Raw genomic sequence first — 24,925 nt, forward strand, 5'->3', positions numbered from 1 at the left:
ATAAAAAAGAAAACTAAAAAGGGGGACTTTACAGAGATTTAAGACAAATCAAAGTGAACAATACTGTTCACACACTTGAGTAACAAAACCATAAAGAAAAGTAAGGAAGTGATCAACATAAAAGGCAAAACTATTTCCTCTGATGGGGAAACGACTAGGAAACTGTGGAGGGTTTCTGAAGTGGCTGGTTAGGGTCCATCTCCTGACATGGGCAGTGGTTACAAAGGGCATTCATCTTATAAACAATTCGTGAAGCTGTATTTCTGTACAGCTTTACATACCTGTGTTATTTTTACGAACAACAAAAACTTTAATAGAATGACACTAAACACAGAGGTCTTATAATCATGCCAATCTGTCTTTTCCCCAGTTGCTATCATTATATTTGAACATGAGAAGTAGCTTTTGGAATCCTGTGGAATATGATATTTATAACTCCTCCCCCAAAAAAGTTATCTACTCAAATGTTTTGAACAGTGCACTAAATAATATTGTCTACATTGTTATGGTTTCATATCTGAAAATGAAAACCTCTTGTACTTACTAGTCTGTTGCTGCTGTTGCTGCTGCTGCGTATTAAATCCTCCAAATCCAAGTCCGGTCCCCAGACCAGTACCTAAGCCAGTACTAGTTCCAGTTGTCGTGCCAAAACCAGTCCCAAATCCAAAACCTTTGTTCTGAGTACTACCAAAGAATCCTTTGAATGAAAAATTAGCAATTTTAAGTTAAAAAAGATATCTGATCTGTAGCTCATTTTCTTCTACAAATGATATAAGATATCTTCTTACCAGTAGTGCCTGTGTTAGCTGGAGTAGAAAAGCTGAATGCAGAACTCGCTGTGGTAGATGTTGTCCCAAATCCTCCAAACCCACCTAATTAAAAAAGCATAAATAAAATAGAAATGAAGAATTTTTGAATACATATGAGGTAATTTCTTTTCCAAATTATGTAAGTATTTGCCACAATGCAATATATACCTTTCAACTAAAGAGGTGATTAAGTTATGGCTAAGAAAACATGTTAATAAGCCTATTTAGTCAGTGTTTGTGTACACGAAAATGACTATGTACTTTTAGAGCAGGGGTTGCAAATTCAAATGTCTACAAGACACAGGCTGTTAATATTAATGAAATAGGCTAGGTGTTTACTGACTGGTGGAACTGATAAATGTGGACAGTTTTTTTAAAAGGCAGCAATTCCTAAATTCCAACAGATGACTGCTACAGGAGAATGGTAGTTGAGTAGTGTTATATGTTCCCATTTTCCCCAAGAGAAATAGAAAAATTTAGATTTTTTTAATGTGAAATTCACATAATTTTAAACCCAAATTCAACTAATTTTTTGCAACCAATTCAAATATTTTTAAGACAGTGTGATAAACATCGTATCAGCAGACTGTGTTGCCAGTTTGCAACCTTGGTTTTGGTGAATTAATTTATATTCTAACTTACATTTCTACTTGGTCTCCATCAAGACTCAGCAACTTTTCAAATTAAACATACCAATATAATGACTTTTATACAAGAATGTTACCTCTTGAAGAGATATGGAAAAAAAAATCAAAGGCGGCAGCGGCCTCAGAGGAGAGCAGAGCCACCATCAGACCCGGCACCACAGTTTGGGAACTGACAGATACACAAATTTCATTTTCAGATAAATCTAAAGACAAAATTAATCTTTACCGATGCAACTTGACATATGAGTGGAGAGGAATGCTAGCCAATCTAAAATTGCTTTTTCTCCCCTTACTGTCAGAATTTGATTACCAATGAGATTGCCAAAAAAGACTTTTAAGACAGATGTTTGAACCATTAGTCCTCTCTGAGTTATACTACAGACTTTCTGGGATTCTAATTTTCAGTCTCATTTATTTCTGGCATAAAAGACAGAGATTCATTAATATTGTAATATAAGAGATACAAAAAGGAAAAAACTCACAGCCCATTGATAGTCATCATATGATTCTGACTGGGAAAATTATTCAAGAGTAGACAACATGTTGCATCCAGGCACAACCAAATACTCTATTTACTTGTAGATTCTACTGTGGTACTGCAAACTGCAAACATTTTGATAAAAATCACCTAAAATACTAAATATTGTTCCTAATCTTTTTCATTACTTCTAAGTGTCACAGAAGAACTAAGATATAGTCTGAATTGGCTATACGATAAAAGCACTGGTATCTTAACATGCTCCACAATATGAAAAATACTTATTAATAATAATGAATCTGCCAGGATATAAAATTTAAAAAGTAAACAAGAATTTCAGTCAATCCTTTGCTGAAGACTAAGTTAATGAACGTACGTAAAAGTAGTTAAAACAGTTATCACAACTCAAAACTTAACAGTGACAACTCCAAATGAAAATGAAATCAAGCAAATACCAACTGGTTTATTTACTGTTGTTGAGTTACAAGCTGGGTGGGTTTGTTCGGAAACACAAATTTCAGAATAATGTTTCTGTTTTACCCAGTGCCAATTTTAAGCAAAGAAGGAAAAGTAAACATACCAAACAACAGTGATATGTGATCACTTTAAATATACCTTAATGATAACTGATTCTTTAATCTTTGGAATACTCAAGTATTCTTCAAAATGTTTTCAAATCAAATGCCAAGGTCATATTCACATTGCAGTAACAAGTGACCGCACAAAATGCCAGACTTCCAAATAGGTCTTAGGGAATAAATCATGATTACCAAATGCATATAATTGGCATGGGCATAAGTGGCATATGTTAGAGAATATGAACAATAAATTCATATACGAGCAGCTGAAGAACAAGACTTTTCTATAGGGTCATTGTATGCAAGGTACAGAGACCTACTTAAAATTTTTTCATATATATATAGAGACACACATAGTTTGTGTTTTGCAGAATTTTCAATGAGCTTCAAATGATCCATATAGATACAAAATCTTCAAAATTATCTTTTTTAGTGCAAAGATGTCTAGCCTACATTTTAGAAGTCAGTGCTATCTGAAAATAAACTGCTCTGGTCATTTCTCAAAAAAATCCAGTAAAGAACTGGGGATTCTTACTATAATTACATTATCTTACAGAAATGTATCCTAATCTGCTCAGTTTATTAAAGAAAGACATTATTATTATTATACAGATTAAAAAACAAGACAGGTTGCTGCTGTTCGTATAAGATTTGTTTCTCTCAGGAAACACAAAGACAATCAAATGAAATTCCAATGAAAGATGCAGGAAAAATGGGAAAAAAAATGACTGCAGGAGTCCAAGAATTCCAGGAAAACGGGCCTCACTGTTGAACTTCTATTTTGAAGAGATATTTAATAATTTGGAAGACGTGTTCCACTCAAAATAAAAATCCACTCCAATTTCGTATCACTCAGAAGGTACATTCTACTCAACAAATGCAAATTTAACAAAGGAATATTATATAATAACTTGCAAGACTTCCCCAAACCAAATCTTTTAAGAGTCAAAACCTAATACAAATGTTTTTGATTCGACGTTAGGAAATGATTTCCCTTTCCTTATTAAACAAGTCTCTGTTCTTTCTCAAACTCTGGAACCACAAAATATTCTTGGACTCCAGCTCCCAACATTCGTTACACAGACGACCCGCATATCTACCTGCACTTGCCAGACTGTTACCAAAATTGAACGGAGTCGCCGAGGTGGTAGAAACACCGAAATTCCCAATATTAAAGTTCACTGCAGGATTAGCAGTTAATCCGAAACCCCCAAAATTAAACCCACTGGCGGTGGAGTTGGCAGTCTCAAGGCCACCAAATCCTGATAGGCGTGCAGGCAAAGAAACAAACAATTTTAAAAGGGGAGAGAGGGAAGAAAAAAGAAGAAAAAGAAAGCAAGATAAGGATTAGAAGAATCTGCAAGAGGTTTCATAGAAGTGAACAAAGACAAACCCTGACTTTGCTCCAACATGAGTTAAGAAAGCCGAGGAGGCGGGGACAGGAGGAAGGGGCAGGAGTCTGCAGTCCCGCAGCGAGAAGCTAAAGGGCCAGGGCCAAGGGAGCCACAGGGCAGCGCCTCAGGCTCCCCAGCCGGATCCTCGCCGAACCCAGTAGCGGGAAACCCGCGAAGAGTTCGCGCAAGTCCCGGAGGCTGCGGCGGGGAGGGGAGGGAGGACGGGTCTCTGGCAAAGAGTGCGAGAAGCCTCCTCGGGTCTCTCCCAGCCCGACTTCCGGATGGCGGGAAACGAACCCTAGGAGGAGAGGGGCCTGCGGGGCCCCACCCGCGCGCGCGAGCACCGGGGTTGGGCCCCCATTCCTCCCGCGGCCTCCTCAGGAGCCGCCGTCGCCCGCTCGGCTACCGCCCGCCCTTTTCCGAAGCCCCCAAAGTCTCCGCGCGGACAGGAGACCCCAGGATCCCCAAGCCGAAGAGTCTCGGACGGAAGGGCCGGACCGAACACCTCCCTCTTCGCCGGGAGAAGATCCGGGGCAGTCACTCACCCGCGGGAGCCGCGGTGGCTGCAGCGGTACCTGAAGTGCCAGACGGAGTACCAAAGTTGAAGGCCATGTCGCGGGAGCAGGGGACCAAGGTGCTGCTCCCGCGACACTCGGTGCACTCCGCTTTTCAATCCGGCGAGGAAACCGCCTCCAGATCAGGGAGTTCCGCCTCTTTTCTGGCCTAGCCGTAGAGGCCGGAACGCTGGAAAGGCGTAGCGGGTGGAGGGTAGAGAGGGAACGCCCCCGGCCCGGCTAGCTTCCGGGAGCCTTGTGGCTTCACCCGGCGTGGAGCTTCACAGCCTAAGTGAGATACCGGGAAGCTTGCTGTGACCTGCCACCCGAGAGCCTTTAAAAACGGCTTTAGGGAGGCCCCCTTGGGAAAGATGTGCAAGCAGGCTGGATGCCAGTGTCTAATGAAGACAGGGTAGGAAAGAAAGCTAAATCCTCCTCCGTAGTGGAAAGTCAATGTGAAAGTCGCATCCAACTCTGCGACCCCATGGACTGTAGCCCGCTAGGCTCCTCAGCCCGTGGAATTCTCCAGGCAAGAAGCTGGAGTGGGTTGCCATGCCCTTCTCCAGGGGATTCCCGACCCAGGGATCGGACCCACTTCTTCGGCATTGCAGGCAGGTTCATTACCATTTGAGCTACCCAGGACGCCCTTGGCGAGTCGATGGAACATTCACCAAGCACCAAGTCACTTAAAGTTATGTGGTAATAGTGGGGGTGGGGCGGGGGGGAGAAAAAGGGAGAAAGAAGTGCCTTTGGGAATTTAGGTTTTGGGTTTTTTGTTTTGTTTTGTTTTGTTTGTAGAATTCTTGGTAGGTAGGGTGAAAGGCAAGTTCAATAGGGAGGGAACATAGCGGTACTTACGACTGATTTATGTTGATGTATGGCAGAAACCACAACATTGTAAAGCAGTTATCCTCCACTCAAAAATAAATTTAAATTAGAAAAAGAGAGTAGAGGGAGAAAAGAATTCTTGGTGGACACTTTGTAGAATTATGTGATTCTTAAATCTATGTGCTTGTAACTTTAATACAAGTAAAACCAACAAAAAAGCCATATGTCTATTAAAATTGTCTTTGGACCTAGCAATGCTACTTCCAGGAATTTATTTTGTAAATTATTTGGCAAAATTAATGGAATACAGGTTATCTGTTACAACACTGTTTATAATAACAAATGATTGGAAACAGTGTTTTGCCTAAATAGTTGCATTCATACAAAGGAATACTATTCAGCGATGCAATAGGAACAGTAACGCTCGGTGTACCGAAAAGAAAGATCTCAAAGGTAAATTACATAAACACAACACCTTGAATATGGTATGCTACAATTTCGGTGGGGAAAAAAGAGGGCTAGAATATGTAATTACACATAGTTGTATAAAATATACCTGGAAAGTTACATTTTTAAAAATGAATAACTTTGGTTTTCTGAGAAGATGAACTGGGTGGCAAGGAGATGGGGTGGAGGAAAACTTTGCAGTATAAAACCCATTACAGGTTTCGAAAATTGAGTGAGTAATTCTAAAAGTGGTCATTCCAGGAGTCTCAGTGAGAACACTGGTATATGGATGAGGACAACAGGAATGGAGACTGAAGAGCAGGTTGGCTTAATGATTGATGGGTGTGGAGAGGCAGGCAAGCAGGAGTCTAGCAAGAGTCCCTGGTTCCTCGCTTGTACAGCCAGCTACACTGTGATGACACTGGAACTTGGGAGGAAGATAAGGAAAAGAAAAATGAGTTCCTTGCTTTACTTACTGGATTTGAGCGCAAGCTGGTTGAGGATATCCAGCAGGTGCTTGGATATGTGGGATTGAGGTTAAACAGAGGTCCATGAGGCCTAGGTTGTTATTGAAGCCTGGGAGCCAATGGGATTGTCAGGGAGAGAGGATCAAGTGAAAAGAGGTTACAGCTGAGCACCAGTAATATGACCAGAGCAGAGCTCAAGAGAGAAGAACCAGCCGAGCCAAATCACAGAAATTATGGATAGAAAGAACAATTTCAGATGGAAAAGAATGGACGAGCATTTCTTCAATACGAAGCCTCCCCTGATTCCACTTCCGTCTCTGGCTATTTTAATATTCTTAGCAGTTACCACCACCAAAGAATCCATCTGCCAATGCAGGAGACAAGAGATACAGGTTCCATCCCTGGCTCGGGAAGATGCCCTAGAGGAGAGCCTGGCAACCCACTCCGGTATTCTTACCTGGAGAATCCCATAGACAAGGGAGCCAGGCGGGCTACAGTCTATGGGGTTGCACAGAGTCAGACAGGACTGTGTGGTCTTAATCTTAGCGCCATGAGGACAGAAAACTTTGCTTTGTTTCCTGGTGGTGTTCCTAATGCTAACAGAGTGCCCATCCACATGACAGGCTCTTATTCAGTACTGTGGAGTGAGTGAATGGTTTCCTTGATGTGTTTCTCTCCCTTGCCTTTCCCATTTTTATCTCCAAGTCCCATTATTTTGGTTGCAAAGAGTCGGACACGACTTAACAACTGAACAACAACCTATATATTTTATCTTTCAAATATTTCAAAAATACTTCATTTCCACTGCCATCTCCCTGATTCAAATTTCTGTCACCTCTTGCCCAGACCCGGGATCAGCAAATGACAGCCCAGGGGCCAAATGTGGGCTGCTATTTTTGTAAACACAGTTTCTTTGGGTGGCAGACATATGCATTCACTTACATGTTGCCTATGACTGCTTTCATGCTCCAAGAACAGAGGTGAGTAGTTGTGACAAAGAGGCTTGCAAAGCCTAAACTATTTTCTAAGTGGCTTTTTACAGAAAAAACAATGTTTTCCAGTTCCTGCCTAGACTACTGCAGTAGCCTGTGCTGTGCAATGAGCAGGACTGTTGGACCGTGACCTTGGCTGTTCATTCTAGGTTGCCTGGTGAATGAACGAGCTGTCACTGGGGGTTCCCCCTTCTCCTAGGGGAGGGGAAGGGCTGCACCCAATGATAGGTCCCATGTAACTGGTGTCTTCTTCACCCCAGCAGTGGAGATTGTAATATTCCATAGGCAGCCCAAGTCCAAACTGCCTGTTTTCACTTGCTTGTGTATTCCTCCATCGACAAGACTGCTTTTTCATGCTCGCCCTATAAAAAGGTAAATATGCTCTCTGCACTGAGACCAAACAGAGCTCTGACCCTCAGCTTACCTCTCCATGGGATGACAGGAAGATGGAGGGTCTGTGCTTTCCTTTTTCTATAATTTATTTTTCCATATTAAACCCATTACTTAACCCATGCTCTGCAGCTTTGCGGAATTCACCCTGCCAGCTGGTTCATGATACCTAGACAAATTCCATCTTAAACGTCAGTGGGGACCCCAAAGAAACTACCTATCACAACAGCCTCGTAACTGTATCCAGGTTGACTCTTCCACTTTATTCACCCCGCAGCTAGAGTGAGTTTTTCCTAAACAAACCTGTCACATATCCCATTCTTCTCCCTGTCCTGCACTGGCCAACAGCCCAGTTCACAACCCTTTAATGGCTTCCTGTTGGCCTCAGAAATAGTGGTGCTAGTGGTAAAGAATCCGCCCGCCGACTCGAGTTGCGAGTGTGAGCCCTGAGTTGGAAAGATCCCTTGGAGCAGAAAACGGCAACCCACTCCAGTATTCTTGCCTGAACAATCTCAAGGACAGAGCAGCCTGCTGGACTACAGTCAGTGGGGTCACAAAGAGTTGGACACAACTGGGGCACACAATAACCCCACTCTCTCAGCCCCCAGTAACCACTCTTTCTACTCTTTGTCTCTATGAATCTATTTTAAGTACCACTTGCAAATAGAATCATACAATATGTAACAAAATCTTTAACATGGCACAATAAGGCTGCCTTTCTTTCCAGCCTAATCTCCCACTATTCTTCCTCTGAATTCTAGACAAATATTATCTCAGTCACATGTAACATGTTCCTTCCTGCTCCCGCACATCCAGTTACCTTTGCAATGCTTCGCTTGCCTGTTCTTCAGTCTCAGTCAAATGTTGCTTCCTTAGTCAAGCCTTCCCTCAGCTCCAAGTCAGGTTCCCAGAACATCTTGAAACTTCATTGAAAGTTTACATTTATGATCCCACAACTTCTCCTATGACTTAAGCCAGTTGAAATCAGCTTCGGGGGTCCCTAGGAAGCACATCGGAGAAGGCAATGGCACCCCACTCCAGTACTCCTGCCTGGAAAATCCCATGGACGGAGGAGCCTGGAAGGCTGCAGTCCATGGGGTCGCTGAGGGTCAGACACAACTGAGCGACTTCACTTTCACTTTTCACTTTCATGCGTTGGAGAAGGAAATGGCAACCCACTCCAGTGTTCTTGCCTGGAGAACCCCAGGGATGGGGGAGCCTGGTGGGCTGCCGTCTATGGGGTCACACAGAGTTGGACACGATGGAAGTGACTTAGCAGCAGCAGCAGCAGGAAGCACATACACTGAGGTTTTCAAGTATCCTTAATAATATAAAGATGTTTGTAACACTGAGCTAAATATGTTATGATTGATCGGGATTGGCTCTAACTTCAGAAGTAAGTTGCACTATTATTGGCGTGGTAAAGGTTTTAAAGAGAATCTAAACTTTGGGGCTAATAACTTCAGTCCAAATGTCTGCAGACACAAAGGTCTAGTATTTCTCCAACAGCTCTCTGACCTTGCTGAACCCTCTGGGTGGATTTGTCTGCATTTCAGTTTATGTTTACCTGGAAACAGACCTGAATAGGGATGTTAAAACAGGTAGATTATTTGGTTGGAAGGAGCTGTGCAGGGGTAAGGAGAGGCCGGGGATGAAGGAGTGATAAACAGGAGCAGTTTCTGGTCCGGGCTACCCTAGCTGAGGAACCAAGTAGAGTGAGCCTGAGAACTGGCCCTCTGAGAACAGGAGCCCTTATCAGTTGACCCCTGCCCACTCTGGTTGAGCATCAGTTGTTGCTGTTCAGTCACTAAGTCCTGTCCACTCTTTGCAATGCCAAGGACTGTAGCTCATCAGGCTCCTCTGTCCATGGGATTCTCCAGGCAAGAATACTGGAATGGGTTGCCATTTCCTTCTCCAGGGGATCTTCCCGACCCAGGGATCAAACCCGTGTCTCTTGCATCTCCTGCATTGGCAGGGGGATTCTTTACCACTGAGCCACCTGGGAAGCCCCAGAGCATGAGTAATTGGGAGTATTAACCCCCATGCTCCTGAGGGGCTTCCAGGGCTCTGGAGAAAGACTTGAGGCAAAAAAGCACAACATGGGACCTACTTGAAGTGAGGCTTGGCAGGCTGCCTATAACTGTCCACCACAGTTTGAGCTCAAATTGGAGGTGGCCTATGGGGTATGACTCAAGCCTGATTCCATCCACAGGGCGAAGAGCACCTTTCAAATGAAACTCCATAGACCACTGAACACCTGATGACATAACATACAGTTTCCAGTGCAATTTCATAGAAAGTTTTTTATTAGTGAAATATTCCATTGCATTAAGGGTAGAAATACACATGTCAAGAATCACATGAAAGGAACCAGCAGTATAAACTACAGGAAGAACATTCTGGGCAGCATTCTCTTTAATAGTCACAAGTAATCAATCCCAGTGATAGTGCCCAGAGGGCCGAGGATGGAGGTCACCTTTTACAGAACTCTCATTTCAAGCAACTGAAATAAAGAATTAGTCTCTCTTAAGTAAAAACCCCAATAGAAGTTAGTTGTGTAGTACCTGCCCTGCTTGATCATTAGTGATCTTTCTAGAATAAAGTCTAGTGGGAGAAGCCTGGAGTGGAAGTGGCATTTCCTGTCCTGTGTTTAACTCCCAGTTTTCCTCGAGAGAAGGGAGGTAACCTCTCTCTGTTGGGTTTCTCTGTAAATTGAGCATCATAGTACAGGACATGGTATTCTTTGATTGTGACAATTACAAAGATTTTGGGAGCCTGTCTAGGATAATAGCTCCACAAAAATGATCATGAGGAACCGTTTGTTATTTTCAACCAAAAACCAAATAGGTACATTCGTTCTTAACCAATCTATAATCTTAACTGCAGCGTATGGGTTTGCCACAGATTTTTTAGGAGGAAAATATCAAATGTGATTTTTTTTAAGCCAAGTAACTATTAAGAATCATATGAAAATAATATGGTTTGGGGTCCCTGGCTGTGTGGGATTCAGTCAAAACGTGTACATCTTTAACTGTTATCATAGTATTTAAAAATGTCATCTCAGATGATTATATCTTGATAATAGAATGAATCAATGGGTATGCACTGACTTATCAGTTTTATTTGTGTGAATAAGTGGGTGCATAACAATAAGATGTACCAATTATTTAGTTAAATGTTGATGAATTAAAACATCTAGATACTTGGCATTACTAAAGACAAAATAACTTCAATTTAGCATCTCACATTTTGGTGATTTGGGGTATCTATAGGTTCCATCTTAATTTATAGAGAAACTGAGAGTTTAATGAATTGCTCCTTCAAAAAAGGGAAACATTACATATTGCTTTAGTGTAGAGGGTAGGAAAATTGGGGCGAGGAAATGATTTATTGCCTCCACACAGGGATAAGAAGCTATATTTGTGAAATCTGTGGCTTTTTTCCCTCATTTGCTTACACTGAAATCCCATTTTAAACAAAAAAAATCCTGCAGAATGATTCAATTGTTGAGAAGTTCTCTGTGCGGTCTGCCAGATTAACTATACAAGTTTCTCAATCCAAAATGAATGGTAAGCATTAAGAATCAGAGAAACTGCCCTTAAATATGCTTGAATTCTGTGACAATGGATGGTTTTCAATCCTGACTCAGGTTACATTGAGAGTCAAGAGATCTTCTGCAGACAGGTGGCTCTGCTTTTGACACCAAGCAACCTTTCTTAAAAGTACTTCCTGTGCAATATTTTAAAACACCATCACTCTGTCAGCAAAACGATTGTCACAGGAAGCACAGGGCACATTTTTCTCTACTCAGTGAGTGACAGTGAGCCACAAAACATCAGAAGGAACTGATCTGAGGTGAGAACAACTCAAAAACAATTTCAGAGTTACCAAGAAGACTGCCCCAGAAGAAATGTGTATTTAGTGCAGTAAGACTTCCTGAAATTTAAGTGTAAGTTAGGTTATGGATAGATGGAGTTCCTATATTGATAAATAATTTTACAAATAATCACTCAACAGTATTGTAGTTAATACAGTCATTTTGGTAAGGGTGGTTCGGGGGGGAAAAATCAGTTACTGATTACATTTTCCCAGAAACACCTTTCCACATCAAGATCATTCTGACTATAAAAAAAAGAAACAAACTACCCACAAAAGTCATAACTAGCACTCTATTCTACATGAAATATCTGTACTTGTCCTCACCAACATTATTTATGCATTCTTTCAATTTACAAAAGTACAAGTCAAAAATCCTCAGGTGCTTGTCACTATCAACTCATGGGGACCACCCCAACAAGCCCTTCCCCACTTATCCCTATCCTGGGTGAAAGTTGGTCAAAAGACTGAATTATTATCCTGGAGCAATTATGAAATGAAGATTCGCAAGAAAGGCAATATGTACTTTTTCAAAAGAGGAAATTAAATGCATTTGAATACTACTGAATGATGTTTACCATTTTACCCTGCATTCCGAACTCTTATTTACTTCTGTTTGGTGGATGAAATGAATGGAGGAATACAACATAAAGTAATATTTATGTATTCTGAGCACAAAGTCTGGTGAATGAAGAGTACTGAATAAGGTTAGACATAGTAGCATTAACAAGTGATGCAAAGACATTATAACCACGACAGTGGTCACAAAATTTTGGAGCTACCAGCACCCAACAATAACAAAAAATTACAAGCGTTTATTAAATACTTGCTAGACACACGAAAAACAAAACAATCTGTCAGGGACCACAGGATCCTAACGGCCAACTAGGTCAGCCTGTTCCTGAACCTCTGCTGGAAGGTGCTCGTCACACGCCGGCACAGGGTGCCCTCCTCCTGTCTCACCAGGCGACAAGCCCGTGAGGACACAGACGGTTGCCCCATGTCATCGTGGCCCAGGTCACAACAGTGCGCATGCTTCCTTCCCCAAGCACGGCTCACGGTCTGACTAGGTTCGTATGAGGGGCGCTCTTTCGTCTGCAGTTCCCTGAGACCAGAAGAGAGAGGACAGTGGGGTTAGGCGGTCACGTCACCAGCTTCTCCCCAGATACAAAAGGTGTGGGAGGGGATGGAGGAAGGTGGAAAGAGGAGAAACCGCTAGGAAGGATGTTGTCCCGCTCACCTTCTCTTGGCCTGCTTCCTCCTGTTCCTTCTTTAACTTTCAGCTCTAATCCTCTCCAGGAGGCCTGCTCTAACACCCTCACCCTGACACTGGAGCAGTACCCGTCCCTGTGTCAACATGAAACATAATCCTCATCACACATTGTTTAATTTGCCTCCTTCAAGTGGAAGTCCATCAGAGAACAATGTCTTGGAGGTGGTGGGTGCAGTAATTATTTGCTTGTTGAATATGTGAAGCTGGTTAACTGTAGGAGCACTCATGACATTTACGTGGGCTTTCATCTGTGTCTGTGGCAGTAAGATCCATTTTACAGTGACTTTAAGATCCATCGGAGAAGGCAATGGCACCCCACTCCAGTACTCTTGCCTGGAAAATCCCATGGACAGAGAAGCCTGGTGGGCTGTGGTCCACGGGGTCGCTAAGAGTCAGACACGACTGAGCGACTTCACTTTCACTTTTTGCTTTCATGCGTTGGAGAAGGAAATGGCAACCCACTCCAGTGTTCTTGCCTGGAGAGTCCCGGGGACGGCAGAGCCAGGTGGGCTGCCGTCTATGGGGTCACACAGAGTCGGACACGACTGAAGTGACTTAGCAGTAACAGTTAAGATCCATAGATAGAAATGAAAAGATTGCTGCCTCACCCCTAATTCATGCTAATGTGATGGTCATGGGTCGAAAGGCATACTGGAAACATGCAGAAGACAGGGAAATCTGAGCTAACATGATTTAGATGGTTTCAGCCTGTTTCATTTCCTACTTCATATTTGCCTCAGACACTTAGTGGAGGCGGTGAAGAGAGAAGGGGAAAAAGCCTTTGTTGCCAACTGGAAAGCTGGTGGCAATTTAAGAAAGGCTCATTGAAGATATTTAGACCCTGGGTTGGCCTGTTGGTCACTTAGGGAAGCCAAACTGACCATTTATCCCATCCATTTGGGGATGTTCCCATCCCTCCAGAAAAGGAACCACTCCCCCATGCCCACCATTTATTGTGCAGTAACGACTCAGTGGTAGGTATCTCCTGACACTAGGGATTCTTTCCAAGCAGATCCCTGGCTGCCTTGCTCTGTAATCATGGAGCTGTTTTGTCCTATAACTAATATTTATTGAGCTCTTACCTAATGTTTACACTGTGCCAAGTGCCCAGTTTATGTTTAAAGTATCATCAAGTCCTCACAAAAAATTCCTAAATGAAGCTCAGTTATCCCATTTTACAGATGGAGAAACTAAGGCATGATTTCTAGGATCACATAGCTATTAAGAGTCAAAACTGGAATTTGAACCTGGACACTCTGACACCAAAGTCTGGGTGCTCGGCTGTTATACATTCTTCTTTTCAAAGACATAATTCTTACTCCTAGGGGTTCTAGTCCCAACAAGAGAGTCTGAAACACTGAACGGTATTATTCTATCACCACTCCATCTTTGACACACTTCCCTTGCCTCTCCTTTGGCTCAGCTCAGCCTAAGTAACACAATCATGAGATCACTGTGCCCAGCATCAAACCTCAGAGTCCACCCTAATGAGCCCACCGACACCCCTTCAATGAAGCACAGCTGAAGTCCTCAGGGAACATAATCCAGTAAGGCAGACATTCCTGCAGCCACTGCTCACCTCATCTGTGGATCCCTGTCCTCTGCACGCAAGCCAGGTGAAGATCAGACCAAAGAACACACCCAGCGCCATGATAATGTAGGGTATGTTGGTGACAATCAGGGTAGTGTTAATCACAGACTTCAGTCGACTTGCAGTCTCTTTATCAATGAGAACACTCTGCGGAGAGGAGCAAGAAAAGAGTATTCCCTTGATTACTAATAAATATCCAGGGGGCAAAGCTTTTTGCACTATCTTTCTTCCAAATCATTAAACACAATTTGGGTATGTCCTCCTGTCAGCAAACCAGAGATACTGAAAATCCATTTATAAGTTAGAATAGCCAGAGAGGGCACTGAGTCATTAATGTCTCCTCTTTTCTCTTGAGCATGTTTTACTCTAAATTCGTGGGGGAAAGCAGGGAGAAAATATTCAGATAATACCAGGAAGTATTTCCTCCTCCTGATAAAGGAGGGGGAAATATTGGGACGATACCAGCTTTTCTTTTGTATCAGACTCCAGCTCATCCTTCAAAGTCCAGCTCAGCATAACTTCCTTCCAGAAGTCTTCTCTGGCCACATCAGGCCTCGTTCAAGGCCCCTTTTCTGAGCTGCCATCTCACATTCTAAAATTCTCCATCACTGTCTTCACTTCTGCATTGTAACTGTCTATTTACCTATTTGTCTCCTCTTGACTGTGAAGTATTCCTGAAGTCAAGGCTTTTATTTCAGTCAACTAAAAGCTGGATATAGAACCCCATACACAGTAGGTGCTCAATTAATGTCAGTTGGTTAGATGAATAAATGAATGAAATACTCCCAACAAATGGCATGTGGAAAGTATCATTTCTCTCTTAGTTAGCTATATTTATCGGGACCAGAGATCTCAACAGAGAGTGTTCGGAGAAGTCTTCAGGCTAACCAGAATTGCACAGGGTATTGATAAATAAGGAATTGTTTTAGAATAACACTTTCTGGATGAAAGGCAAAGGTATTATCACCTTAAATTGTCATGGCTAAGGTATCTGAAGAGCTTAATACTATAACAATTATTAGCAACAACTGGGAGTTTAGGCTTAATTTAGGCTCAGTTTGCAGGTGAAGGGCCATCAGAGTCTCCTCTGGAAAAAAAGGGGTGAAAGAGCAGTCTCCAAGGTCGCTTCCGGGTCTAATGTTTTACTTTTCTAAAGAAAAGTAAAGTTCTTTCTGGGAGGGAGCATAAGCACGAGGTTTCACTCCATCATTCCCTGGACGCAATCCAGTCTTTGGCAAAAAGTCAGAGCAAAGGTTCAGGTGGAGGGGACTTCAGATATGCTGCAACTGGGCAGAACAGGGCCCTTCCACACTCTCACAAAGCCCTACTTCCAAGGCGCTCCCCACAAACAATAAGAGTGATGACCAAGGAGGAACAGCAAATAGGTCCTGTAAATGGTAAATATTGCCTGAATTTTTCCTATGAAACAATAAAAGCCTTGTCTTAGAATTGTAATCACAAACCCTTCAAAAGTTTATCAGTGTGGCTACCAATACAATGCTAAGTGGAAAAAAAAAAAGATATCAAGCTCAATCTACTGTATGGTCTCCAGTTTGTAATATCAAAACCAGAAAAATACTGAGGCAAATGTAAGCAGATGTCACGTGCATTTTTCTCTGAGGGATGGGCTTGCTTATTAAGCAGTTCACTTTTTAAATGTTATTTTTAATTTCCCAAGAGTTCCAGAAAGAGCATGTGTTATTTTTACAAAATGCAAAACATCAAATTATTTTTACAAAGCTGTTTTGGAGAACAATTTCTATAACACATTGTTGAGGAAAATAAAGCAAGTTAAAAACAGTTTATCAGTCTGGCTCAGGTTTTGTGAGAAATCATTGTTAATTTGTCTCTTCTTGCTAAGCTCTGTTACTAAATCTTCTACAAAGAAAAAATATTTTTATGGAAGACAGAAAAATCACAAAACTTTAAAAAATGTTACTGTTAACACTGGAAGCCAGTCCAGTCAAGAATTTGAGGAGGAAAATCCTGCAACTTTTCTCTCAAAACTGGGTGAAAGAGAGAATGGAAACTGAGGAGATATCCCTATAGTACGTGTGATATGTGATTCGGAGAAAAAGTTATCACAGGTGTTTTACATAGTGGGTAGGTGTTTTCTGAGCCTTCAGAATATGCTTTATTTACAAAACTTCAATTTATGCCTAACAATAAGGGATAGTATTTCTCTGGGTACACTGTCAAAGAAATTTCTTCAGATAAACTCCTTTTGTTTGAACTAAGACAGGATCTGTTTCCTATAATTCATGATGTATGCTTGTTTATCACAAAGCAGAAGAGACTTCTATGCTGTGATGAAGGATAAGGCAACCACATATCACTGCAATCAATGGGCAAGTATCCCATTTTATTTAATCATTTCTCAACCAGCTCACACTCTTTTTCACTCTATTTTTCAAGTAATGAATGGTAAACTGATCACTTTTACATTTTGGTTCTTACACAACCAGCTTCCAGAAAGGAGCTTCACCCATATAATGTTCTTGACAAGGGAAATTTCTTTCTGTCATTTTCAAATCTCACAGACAGATTCATGTAAACATATAAACAGAAATTTTCTGAGGACAAACAGGTTTTTAAAAAATCACCTTTGCCCTTTCTCACATCTAAAATTACACATAGCTACAATCACAGACACCATAATGGAAGGTCCCCAAGCTTCCATAGGAGAAATAAACCCGTGGCTCCCTCCCAGGACTTACCTCATTGATATACATCACTGGGAAAACCAGGGTTTGAATGTTTCCTGTTTCACTATAAAAACAACAAAAAAGATTGTTTGATAGACATCCTCACTATGATGGCACACTGGCCTGATGAGATAAGTGTACACGAAAATTCCAGCATGAAAATTAAATTACCAGAATTTATGCAGCCTTCTTACCTTTGCAAACACATAACAATCAGCAGTTAGATCACAAACAGTCTAGCAATTTGAAGTGTTGCACATTTATGGAAAGTGTCTTTACCAAAGCACAAGATGCTGAAAGCAAATTCATCAAAATGAAAACTATACTCCCAAGAGTTACGGGAGGGGAGGCTCCAGCAGAACAACGCTATCATTCCTCAGAATGTTTTATAACCAGAAACTCCAGTACTTTGGCCATGTCATGCAAAGAGTTGACTCATTGGAAAAGACTCTGATGCTGAGAGGGATTGGGGGCAGGAGGAGAAGGGGACGACAGAGGATGAGATGGCTGGATGGCATCACCGACTCGATGGGCATGAGTTTGAGTGAACTCTGGGAGTTGGTGATGGACAGGGAGGCCTGGCGTGCTGCGATTCATGGGGTCGCAAAGAGTCGGACACAACTGAGCGACTGAACTGACTAAGTATTGTCTTTCCAAGAGCCTGGAGCAATCAGCTAGTGAACACGTACTAAGCACCAGCTCTGCACCGGGCATCTTGGGAACACATCTTAATTCTCACATGCAGAGGTATTACTGCCCCAGGTTTAAGACAAGGAAATGATGGCTCAGAGTAAGCTGCCCAGAACCACCACAACGAAGTGCTGGAGCCAGGACTGTAGGTCCATTTTGATTCTAAGGCTCTAGATCATAACTACTAAATTATATTCCCTCAGAAATACACACACAAAATACATTCTTATAAACCACACTTGCTTCCTAAAAAGATGCAAAACACCTGGGCTTAAATCTGGCAAATTCGATGAGGGAAACTAACCAAGTCTGATTGACAGGCAGACAGAAAAAATTGATAAATATGATATTAAAGATATATACTATAGTTTTGGATCCAGTTTTTTATTTGCCATTAAGTCATAATTAGCATTTTCTCAGTGTCCACTGAAAAGTCTGAGCAGGAGATTGTACTCAGGAATCCTAAATAAGTAGTGGTTTTTAGATGGTGTGTGGGGACACTGAGCTCCATAGAGTTTTAAATCACCCACAGGAAAGCTCATGGCTGGCCCTGCATGGGAGCAGTGGAAAGAAAGGAAGGGAGGAAGGGAACCAGAGTCATGGTGTGGTTAATGTTTGCTGTGTGCTGTGCTTAGTCACCCAGTCATGTCTGACTGTGACCCCATGGACCATAGCCTTCCAGGCACCTCTGTCCATAGGGATTCCCTAGGTGAGAATACTGGAGTGGGTTGCCATGCCCTCCTCCAGGGGATCTTCCCAACCCAGGGATGGAACCCAGGTCTCCTGCATTGCAGGTGGATTCTTTACCTTATCTATATGGTATCTATATAATAGATAGATATACCATATCTAGCCTTCCCTGAGCCACCAGGGAAGCCCGTGAATACTGGAGTGGGTAGCCTGTCCCTTCTCCAGAGGATCTTCCTGACCCAGGAATCAAACCAGGGTCTCCTGTGTTGCAGGTGGATTTTTTACCAGCTGAGCTACCAGGGAAGCCCATGGGAAATGCTTAGTGGATGGGTAAGAACAGCCTCTGTAGCTTTACTAGCTGTGTGAGTTCTAGTTCTAGCAGGTTATTAAACCTCTCTGTGCCTCAGTTTTCTTATCTGTGAAATGGGGATGAAGTGAAATGAAGTTAGTCACTCAGTTGTGCCCGACTCTTTGCGAACCCATGGCCAGGCTCCTCTGTCCATGGGATTATCCAGGCAAGAATACTGGAGTGGGTAGACATTCCCTTCTCCAGGGGATCTTCATTCTTTACTGTCTGAGCTACCAGGGAAGCCCCACAGGGTTATTGTAAGGAATAGATAAGTATGTAAAGAACTTAGAACAATGGCTGATTCATGGAAAGAATTCTATACATGTTTGCTTAAATAAGTAAATTCTAAGACCAAGGCAGCCCATGAAAATGCTGACTGTGCCTCATCCCTGAAGGACAAGGGTGAACAGACTTAGAAGTGCGCTGTGCCCCTCCCGACGGCAACCCCACCAGAGAGTCAATGTAGCAAAACCACCCTCTGCCTCTGCAGAAAGAAGCAAAACTTACATGAAGTCATCTAATTTTCTGACATAAACGTTGATTTGGAACCTCTTGGCTGCTCTTAGGATAATTCCAGTCAACTGCAAATGAGAAAAGCAGAAAGAAAACATTAGGATTTATTAAAACCACACACAGAGTTTTGTTCAATAGAGCACCGTTTCTGTGCGGTTCTGATAAACAGGGCAGCCACTGCCATGCTTGCTAGGCAGAGTGGAACAAGGGACAACTGTTCCCCAAGACAGAATGAGAACTGGGGGTTGGGTTAGGAGCCCGGGAGACCAATGTTTCTCACACTTACTACACATGTGAATTCTTGGGGACCTTGTTAAAATGCAGATTCTGATTTGGTAGGTCTGGGTTGGGGCTTGAGATTGGGTAGGATGCTGTCACTTTGGGGTTTTTTAAAAATAATTTTATTTACTTATTTCTGATTGTGCTAGGTCTTCGTTGCTGCATAGACTTTCTCAAGTTGCAGCAAACTGGGGCTACTCTCTAGTTGCAGTGCATGGGCTTCTCATTGTAGTGGCTTCTCTTGTCATGGAGCATGGGCTCTAGCGTACATATGGTTCAGTGGCTGCAACTCTCGGCTGTAGAGCACAGGCTCAATAGTTGTGGCGCGTGGGCCTAGTTGCTACACAGCACGTGGGATCTTCCTGACCCAGGCATGGAACCCATGTCTCCTACATTAGCAGGCAGCTTCTTTACCACAGAGCCACGTGGGAAGCCCAGGATGCTGTCACTTTGAAAAGCAAAGCACTAGAGGACCTGGGCAGGAAGGAGATTTAACAGATACCCTGTAGGGTCTCGGCTCCAAACTCACCATAGATGGTGACTGCAGCCTTGAAATTAAAACATGCTTGCTCCTTGGAAGAAAAGCTACAACCAACCTAGACAGCATATTAAAAAGCAGAGACATTACTTTGCCAACAAAAGTCCGTATAGTCAAAGCCATGGTTTTTCCAGTAGTCATGTATGGATGTGAGAGTTGGACTATAAAGAAAGCTAGCCCAGAAGAATTGATGCTTTTGAACTGTGATGTTGGAGAAGACTCTTGAGAGTCCCTTGGACTGCAAGGAGATCCAACCAGTCAATCCTAAAGGAAATCAGTCCTGAATATTCATTGGAAGGACTGATGCTGAAGCTGAAGCTCTAATACTTTGGCCACCTGATGTGAAGAACTGACTCCTTGGAAAAGACCCTGATGCGGGTAAAGAGTGAAGGCAGGAGGAGAAGGGGACAACAGAGGATGAGATGGTTGGATGGCATCACCGACTTGATGGACATGAGTTTGAGCAAGCTCTGGGAGCTGGTGATGGACAGGAAGGCCTGGTGTGCTACAGTCCATGGGGTCATAAAGAGTCGGATATGATTGAGCGACTGGACTGAACTGGACTGTTGGGCCTGGGTATGCAGGCAGAGGGTCAGACCAGTATGAGGAGGATGTGGTCACAGCCAGAGAATGGTGCCCATGCACAGCCAGGCCCACCCCACAGAGCCCAGAGGGCAGATGCAGCATCATCCCCCCATGGCCACTCCACCTTTGCACCAAGGGTGTGGGGCTGTGCCTTGCCCTGGTGACAAGCACTCGCAAACAGTTTGGTTGCTGAAAAGGAACTGACTGATGGCTAAGAGAGAAAAGGGAGAAAACCACACCAGATCTTATTCATAAGATGTGCTGTGTGTGCTCAGCTCAGTCGTGTCCGACTCTTTGTGACCCCATGGACTGCAGCCTGTCAGTCTCCCCTGTCCATGGGGATTGTCCAGGCAAGAATACTGGAGTGGGTTGCCATTTTCTCTTCCAGGGAATCTTCCCAACCCAGGGATCTAACCCTCATCTCCTTCACTGGCAGGTGGATTCTTTACCACTGAGCCCTCATATGAGGGAAGCCCTCATAAAGAAGATAAGGGCACCAATTTCTCAAATGTAAATGCAATGAGTAGTTATGAGCGAAATGCCCATAAATTGCTGTGCTCAAAGAATGTGTTTGCTCTTGGGTGACTGTTCCATGCATGTGTTCAGAATGCCAAGAAAGACGATATTGCGTTCAGTCCCTACAGTGAGAGGCTCTCATGCTATGAAATGATAACTCACATCCTTTTAACACGGTTTTTAGTTTTTCTCCTCTGTGAACATGGGATTACAGTGTATGTATATCTGATGCCCTTTAAATTAACATTGTCATATACTAATTCTCAAAAACACCTGTATAAAGTGTTTCGCCAAAAGCAACTAAAGCTTATATATATATATTTAAATTTCAACTAAAACATTCCTGGCAGCAAGTAAGCAGAGGAATATCTTCACCCTGATGATCTGTGGCCCAGTGGGAGAAACGCATATATATGTTCAGGCCACTCTTTAGGCAACAGAAGAAGATCTGGGTTACCTTGTCTGATTCCAGTGGTTTCCAGTGATGGAACTTTCATTGTTGCTTTTGTGTTAAAGGGGATTTGCTGGTTTTTTCTGCATATTAGCTTCACAGAACTTAGCGTTCTAATGGCTGGGTCATGAGACTACGCATCACATTGCACTGAGCCGAGTTCCCTCCACTTGAATATATAAATGAAAGGAAGACAATATATTTCTCAAGAGTGCTCAGGGCTAAACTGGTGAACACCGTGTAAACAGAATAAAATGTCTGCTTTTTAACCAGGAAGACGTGTGTACTCACGGGATTGATGTCCACAAACGTCTCATGATATTCCTTATTTGGATGCATGCCTCCAATGGCAGAGACAAACTTTTCATCTGCCTGGTAGAAGTGTGGGAAAGACATAATAATAGGTGCACCTGCAGTGTGAGGAAAACAGAAATGAGCGATGTGGTTCTTTCAAGTCTAAGTTGAATATACAGTTCCTGACCACAAATCTGGTTCCTCAGTGAGGGGTGGAAAGCTGGATACAGAAAACTTGAGTGGAGGCGAGGGTCAGGCTAAAAGTCCTAGCTTGGAATTTATACTTAAAATTCTGACATGTCATTTACCCCTATTTTATACCAAGAATCTGCCTTCAATGCAGGAGACCCGGGTTTGACCCCTGGGCCAGGAAGATATCCTAGAGAAGGGAATGGCAACCCACTCTAGTATTCTTGCATGGAAATTTTCATGGACAGAGGATCCTGACAGGCTTAGTCCACAGGGTGGCAGAGAGTCGGATACGACTGAGTGACTAACACTACTACTACTAGCTGAATTATTTATTTTTCAACTAATATGTGCTGTACTTATAAAGTACAAGTGCTTTATACACATTATTTTAGTTGACATTCCCAGAAACCCTATTAAGTTAGAACTGTTACCTTCCGTCTGCATTTGAGGAAAGGGAAGTTGAGAGAAGTTACAAAATTTCCTGAGGACATTCAGCAATCAGGTGATGGAGACAGAATTCTGAGCGAATGAGGGTCGGCTCTTCTTTAAGCATTTGTTTCACTTGTGATTCTCTATCCGTAAGTGGATTTTCCTCACTGCCCTCCTCACCTGCTTGCTTTTCTGTTTTTGTTTTACCCAAGATAGGCTTTGTTCTCCTGCATGTGTTGATACAGAATACTTTTTTGGGTGGGGTGGGGAGGCTGTGTCTCGTGGGATCTTAGTTCCCCAACCGGGGGTTGAACCTGCACCCTCAGCAGTAAAAGCATGGAGTCCTAACCCACTCTACCACCAGGGAATTCCCTATGCAGAATTTTTTTAAGAGTCTGCCCGATCCTGCCATCAGCCCAGCCTCTGACTAGATCCAGGTCTGCCCACAGGAAGACACTGGTTTTCTTTTCTTTCTTTCTTTTTTTAAAAATATTTTCTATTTCTTTTAAGAAATAAATAAAGAAGCAAATTATTAAAGGAAACCTATTCTAGGTTTTGCTCTTGAAAAGAAGAGTGGGACCCAGTCACTCCTGCCAGGAAAATATATTTGGGGAAAAATTAGCCTGTGTGTTAGCTGCTCAGTTGTGTCCGACTCGTTGCAACCCCATGGACTGTATAGCCCACCAGGCTCCTCTGTCCACGGGATTTTCCAGGCAAGAATACAGGAGTGGGTTGCCATTCCCTCTTCCAGGAGATCTTCCCGACTTAGGGATCAAACCTGAGTCTCTGGCATTGCAGGCAGATTCTCTACCATCTGAACTACCTAATGGCAAGTAATTGAAGTCCGAGTCCATGGCTCAGATGGCTCACTTGTCACACATAGAGTTTTGTTCTCTATTGCTACACAGTTTCACAAAGACATGATTTCCTTCTCTAAAGGATGCTGACCTTTAAAATGTATTTTTAAAGATCTGTTGAAGACCATTAGGGCCAGACACTGTCCTGAGTGTTGGGCATACATTTATCTCTCACCTTCACACAGTCTTCCAAGAAAGTTATAATCATTCCCATTTTACAGATGAGAACACTGCTGTCCAGAACCCTCCTTCAGCAACAGGGCCAATTTGCTAACGAACAGAATAGGATTCAAACCCAGATTCCTCTGACTCCAGAACCCTCACTCATCCCACTAGCCAACATATTCCCCTGAGGAATTCAAAACACTGGAGGACAGTCCTGGAGGCTACCATTTTAGTCCACACCTGGGAACACAGGAGAGGCAAGAGGAAAAGGACTAAAGCCGGAAGTTTGTTGTAAAATAAAATCCTTCTGTGGGTTCTGACATCAACTTCTTGAGGAAGCAGAAGGTTACTGATGTGTGCCTTGAACCACAGAACCATGGGCGATCAGGCACGTGCTGCATCAGGACTACCCCCCAGTGAGTCTGCAGGAGAGGTCTAATCTCCGGGTTGGGGTGTGTGCTCCCCAGAACAGTCATTCCCAATCGTGCAGGCACCATCTTCATGAGAATCATATGCAGCCCATTAAAAAAATACCGATTCTGGGGCCCTAGTATGTGGGCTCTGGGACAGATGCTTTTAATGATTCTCCAGATCATTTTGATGTATGGCTGATCTTGCGAGCCATGACCTCAACAGACAAGCAAAGGGAGGATTAGCCCAAAGGGAACTTCCAAACCACACAGACAAGGGGGTGAAAGCCAGCACATTACTCAGAAAAAAAAATATTTTTTTTAATCAAGAGAAAGGGGTTACCAAGTTTCTCAACAGAAACGAAAGAATTGAAGCCCAAGAAACATCACAGTACAAATATGAGGAGACCCTAAATTCTAGCAGGAATTTGCTCAGATAAAGATTTTATAAAAAATCCTATTTCTTCTCTGAGCCTTGGTTTCCACAATTATAAAAAGAGGCCACTAGTTGTCTGTCTAACAAGGCTATTTTTGCAACTTATGATTGTGAAAACTATCCTTGTGGTGCAGAACATGCTTTTGTCAGCTGCACCGCCGGTCATTTCACCTCATTCACAAAAAGGCGCAGGCCAGCTCAGACATTTTTATGAAACAGTGGGAACTTTGTGGTCAGGGTTTAAAACTAACTTTGCTTAAAATTAACTCTTAGTTTTAAGAGTAATGAGAATCATTACCAAGGTATGAACTTTCCTATTAGGTACCCGAGTCTTTACTTTCTGTTTCAGCCTTGTTTTGAACATGAAATCAGTTAATTCTTTACATGTACTAACTATATGTAAATACGTGAAGCACTTACAACAATGACTGGTACTAGTAAGCTGCTAGTAATATGAACAATTATTTCTATTAAAACTGTAATCGGAAAAGATACATGCACC

General features: G+C 42.7%; 2 protein-coding genes across 2 annotated transcripts in view; both read right to left on the reverse strand.

The window, feature by feature from the left end:
- NUP54 (nucleoporin 54) overlaps positions 1–4,605 on the reverse strand; it is a 32,346-nt gene extending 27,741 nt beyond the window's left edge. Inside the window, exons 1-3 of the mRNA XM_055588827.1 lie at positions 4,452–4,605; positions 789–872; positions 545–697 (exon numbers count right to left, since the gene is read on the reverse strand). Coding sequence (XP_055444802.1) covers positions 545–697; positions 789–872; positions 4,452–4,518 — 304 coding nt within the window. The 5' untranslated portion in view covers positions 4,519–4,605. The remainder of the gene's footprint in view (positions 1–544; positions 698–788; positions 873–4,451) is intronic.
- A 7,657-nt stretch (positions 4,606–12,262) lies between these two features.
- Positions 12,263–24,925, reverse strand: part of SCARB2 (scavenger receptor class B member 2) — a 79,394-nt gene continuing 66,731 nt past the window's right edge. The window contains exons 8-12 of the mRNA XM_055588828.1: positions 21,932–22,050; positions 19,266–19,339; positions 17,042–17,093; positions 14,313–14,471; positions 12,263–12,565 (exon numbers count right to left, since the gene is read on the reverse strand). Of these exons, the coding sequence (XP_055444803.1) occupies positions 12,527–12,565; positions 14,313–14,471; positions 17,042–17,093; positions 19,266–19,339; positions 21,932–22,050 (443 nt within the window). The 3' untranslated portion in view covers positions 12,263–12,526. The remainder of the gene's footprint in view (positions 12,566–14,312; positions 14,472–17,041; positions 17,094–19,265; positions 19,340–21,931; positions 22,051–24,925) is intronic.

Source organism: Bubalus kerabau, chromosome 7 (assembly GCF_029407905.1).
Source record: "Bubalus kerabau isolate K-KA32 ecotype Philippines breed swamp buffalo chromosome 7, PCC_UOA_SB_1v2, whole genome shotgun sequence".
NCBI classification, from domain to species: Eukaryota; Metazoa; Chordata; class Mammalia; order Artiodactyla; family Bovidae; genus Bubalus; species Bubalus kerabau.